The sequence below is a fragment of the Ammospiza nelsoni genome, chromosome 25, assembly GCF_027579445.1.
Source record: "Ammospiza nelsoni isolate bAmmNel1 chromosome 25, bAmmNel1.pri, whole genome shotgun sequence".
Classification (NCBI taxonomy): domain Eukaryota; kingdom Metazoa; phylum Chordata; class Aves; order Passeriformes; family Passerellidae; genus Ammospiza; species Ammospiza nelsoni.
The window spans coordinates 822,839-826,697 of record NC_080657.1 but is presented as its reverse complement, the minus strand read 5'-3'; the positions used below and the strand labels follow the sequence as shown (position 1 = coordinate 826,697).

General features: G+C 60.1%; 1 protein-coding gene across 2 annotated transcripts; it reads right to left on the bottom strand.

The window, feature by feature from the left end:
* Nucleotides 1-599: 599 nt before the first annotated feature.
* Nucleotides 600-3,572, bottom strand: PAQR7 (progestin and adipoQ receptor family member 7). Of its 2 annotated transcripts, none has more exons than XM_059488567.1 (2): nt 3,334-3,572; nt 600-1,840 (listed from the first exon to the last, which is right to left on the bottom strand). In XM_059488567.1, exon 2 carries the CDS (start codon nt 1,807-1,809, stop codon nt 787-789), a length of 1,023 nt encoding a protein of 340 aa, XP_059344550.1. In that variant the 5' UTR covers nt 1,810-1,840; nt 3,334-3,572; the 3' UTR covers nt 600-786. The 2 variants fall into 2 exon arrangements, with proteins under 2 accessions (XP_059344550.1, XP_059344549.1); XM_059488566.1 differs by lacking the exon at nt 3,334-3,572 and adding an exon at nt 2,814-2,932.
* Nucleotides 3,573-3,859: the final 287 nt, after the last annotated feature.

The following is a 3,859-nucleotide window of genomic DNA, read 5'->3' as shown; positions in this document are numbered from 1 at the left end:
ACGCGCTGCCCGAGGAAACGGACCAATGGGAGACGAGGGGCGGTGCCGTGCGTGCCCCGCCCAGAAGCCGCAATGCGCAAGCGCTGTCTGAGGGAACAGTCCAATGGGAGATGAGAGGCGGGGCCATGTGTGGAATGAGACCACGCCCATGCCCATATAAGGGGCGGCGGCGGCTGGGCCTCAGAGCGGCCGGAGCGGGGCCCGGAGCGCGTTCGATGTGCGATAACGGCCTCGGCTTTCCTCCGGATCCACCGCGGGATCCCCACACCCGCCCGTTCCCAGCCTGACCCGGTGCTGCGGCTCCCATTGCACCACCCCCTCCTCTCCCCGCGCTGCCAGGGCCGTGCCCGTGCTGCTCCCAGCGGGTAAAGGACAGGCCCTGGCACTGCACGGACAGCTCCGAACAACTCCCTCAGCCCTACGGGAGGGGCCTGACGTGATATTAAATTAATTTGTCACCTCAGTGGTTTAACCAGCCTCGCCCTGGTCTGTTTCCATGGTTTGGAGTCTGACAGGGGCCAGATGGCCTCTCCTTATCTCGTGCCGGGAGCCCTGGCAGCCTCCCAGCGCCTCCCCAGCCCTTCAGGGCACACGGACACTTTGTTCCAACTGTTTATTCAGAGCTGAACCGAACCCTGTGCCATTCTGTGAGCAAGCTGGAATTTAGGCTGGATTAAAAAGGCATTAAAGCATCTCTCATTCTTACAGAAAGCACTTGCTGAATAACAGTTCCTGAAGCAGCATCTGGGGGCTGGGGGCTGGGTTTGGGCTGAGCTCATTTTCCCTTTACTCCTCCTTGAGGCCCAGCTTGTGCCTCACCCTGTGGGCCATGTAGGCGGCTGTGAGGACGGAGCAGGCGACGGTGAGCAGGAACAGGGCAGAGAAGTCGTGAGCCAGGCCCCGCTGCAGGGAGGAGTAGATCTCCCTCCTGGACTCGTAGTCCAGCACCACGGCCTCGATCTGCGCCAGCGTGCACAGCACCAGGAACACGTGGAAGATCTGGTGGCTCTGCCCCACGAAGTGGCACCGGCCCGGGAACCACTTCTCGGGGTAGGGGTGGCAGAAGAAGAAGGCGGCCAGGAGGAAGAAGAGCACCTGGCACTTGTGGTAGAGCAGGGCGGGCTCGGGGCGCGCGGCCGTGGCGAGGCGGTGCAGCACGGGGCTGATGTCCAGCAGGTAGGCCAGCCCCGAGGGCAGCTCCTGGCACAGGCGCCCGGGCAGCGCGCAGCGCGGGTGGAAGCGGAACTTGGCGTAGCAGGAGCCGGCGCAGGACAGCCAGGCCAGCGCCGCCGCCAGCGGCAGGAAGAAGCCGCGCACGCGGCCGTGCCAGCCCGGCTCGATGGCGTAGTAGAAGTGGCCCAGGGCGCTGCCGTACTGGTACACGGCCACCCCCACGTAGTCCATGAAGAAGAAGCTGTAGTGCCAGAACTCGGACTTGGCCTGCAGCAGGTGCGCCAGGCTGCTGAAGGTCAGGTAGGTGATGGCGGCGGCCAGGACGATGAGCAGGGGCCGGGCGTGCGCGTCCTGCCCGAAGTCCACGCGCTGCCAGAGGCGCGGCAGGCGCAGCAGCAGCGCCAGCGCGGCCGCCAGGTGCGACCACACGTTCACGGCCTCGTTGTGCTGCTGGAACAGCGTGGAGAAGTAATAGCGCCAGGTCTGGCGCACGGGCCGGTAGCCGCGGTGGATGTAGGGCTTCCAGAACACGGCGGGCACCTCGGCGCTGCTCACCGTGCCCGGGCACAGCGGCCCCGGCAGCCGCCTCACGCTGAGCAGGAGCTGGCTCAGCTTCCCCGGCACCACCGTGGCCATGGCGAGGCCAAACTCCGCGTCCTGGTTACCTCTGGGAGGGAGAGAGAGTTCTGCTGTGGGGATTTAATGTAGTAATTGTGACAGACATCTTTATGGAAAACCCTTTCCTTAGGGGTTTTCCTCCTGAGAAGCTGCGAGGCCTCAGGAACAAGATGCAAACAATGGTTATGTGCTGCTGTGGAATGCAACAGGTGCATCTGGGATTGGTCTCACCTGGTTGTTTCTAATTAATGGCCAACCACAGCTGGCTTGGACTCTCTGTCCGAGCCACAAGCCTTTCTTATTCGTTCTTTCCTATTCTATCCTTAGCCAGCCTTCTGATAAAATCCTTTCTTCTATTCTTTTAGTATAGTTTTAATATAATATATATCATAAAATAATAAATCAAGCCTTCTGAAACATGGAGTCAGATCCTCGTCTCTTCCCTCATCCTGGGACCCCTGTGAACACTGTCACAAATAATCAACAAGCAGGGGGTATTTAAATGCTATGGTTGGGGTTTTCCCTGTGGAATCCCCAATAACAGTAACAAAAATGAGGCTGGAGGGAGATTTGAGAGCCCCCGAGGTGCCTCTGCTGTGTGGGCAGCCCCAAGGACACGAGGCTGGGGTTAAATGACAATAATGAACACACCAGGACACACCAGTGCCTGACTCACCCCCTCCCTGTGGTTTGGGAACAGCTAAACAAACCAAGCATCCCAAACAAACCTCCCACTGCAGATTCCCCCTCCTGTAAACTGTTTGCAGAGTTTGTCCTTACAAATACCAACAAGTAACAGAGGCTGCAGCTCCTGTGTTTGGAGTTTTACCTCCTTTTTCAGCTCCTGATTTCCCAAGCAGCTTCCCGCATCGTGGCCCTGTTGCACACTGAGGTCCAGCAGTGCAATCTTTGTGAGCAGGAATTTCCATATTTACCTTTTGGAAGCTGCCGTCCTTACCCAGTGCAAGGCAGCCCTGCCAGCTGCTTCGGCCTTTTCATAAAAACTTATTGAGATTCTTTACCTGCTCTTGCTCAGACAAGTCCTGAAGAAAACCTGGTTCGGGTCCAGTTCGAGTGCTGCTCTGTGCCTCACCCCCAGACAAGCGCCCTCATTTCAGGGACAGGAAAAAGCTCTTCAAAGTTTGGGAACAGGAGGAGGTGGGGATGGGACTGTTTGTTTAAAAACCTCTGTAATTTCCCCATCAAAGTTAGGCTGTAACTCATTCCTGCCTGAATCCAAGGGGCACCGATGCAGAAAGGAAAACAAACCGGGCTCTTTGCTGCTCCGTTTCCCTCCCAGGTGCCCTTTGCCCACCTGGCCGGGTCGGAGAGGCCCGGCTGGGGCAGGACCTCACCCCGGCCGCCCCGAGCCCTCCCGAAGAGCCGCCGCCTTCTGGGGCTGCCAGGGGAAATTCACCCCCCGAGCTTCCTCCTGCTCGGAACGCAGCACCCCGAGAGGGCCAAAGCAGAACCTGCCAAATTCAGCTGTCGTGACCCAAATCCCGCGGGCAGCTCGGAGCAAACAGCGCCAGGAGAACTTGCCTGGTGCCGGGCGCAGGGCAGGGGGCTCGGGGCTCGGATCTCACTCGGTTCTCGGCTCTCTCGGCTCTCTGCTCGACCCCTGCGCGGCTCCCAGGAGAGAAATTCCTGCGGGAAAGGCGGCCCCGGGAGATGCCGTGCCAGGAGCAGCAGGGGAAGGGAGCGGTGTTTACTTCAGCTGCTCCAGAACTTGTCGGAGCAGGATTTCATCCGAGCTCTTCCCAGCTACGGAGCCTTGAGCAACGCTCCGTTATGACGGGAGCGCATCCTGGAAATCCTTCGTGTGCCCGGCACTCCAAACAGCCGCCTGCGCCTCCGCTAACGCTGCCTCAGCCGCCGGCGTTTCCTCCGCAGCGTTTCCTCTGCCCGCCGGCATCCACCCCACCCGCTGGATTTTTGTGCGATGATAAAGGCTCGCCCCCGGCTGTTTCCAGCGCTGTTTGCTCCCGCCGCGCAGCGGCACGGCCTCCCCGAGCCTCCCCAAGCGCTCACGGCTCTCATTTTCCGTCCATCCGCCGCGGGTTTGATC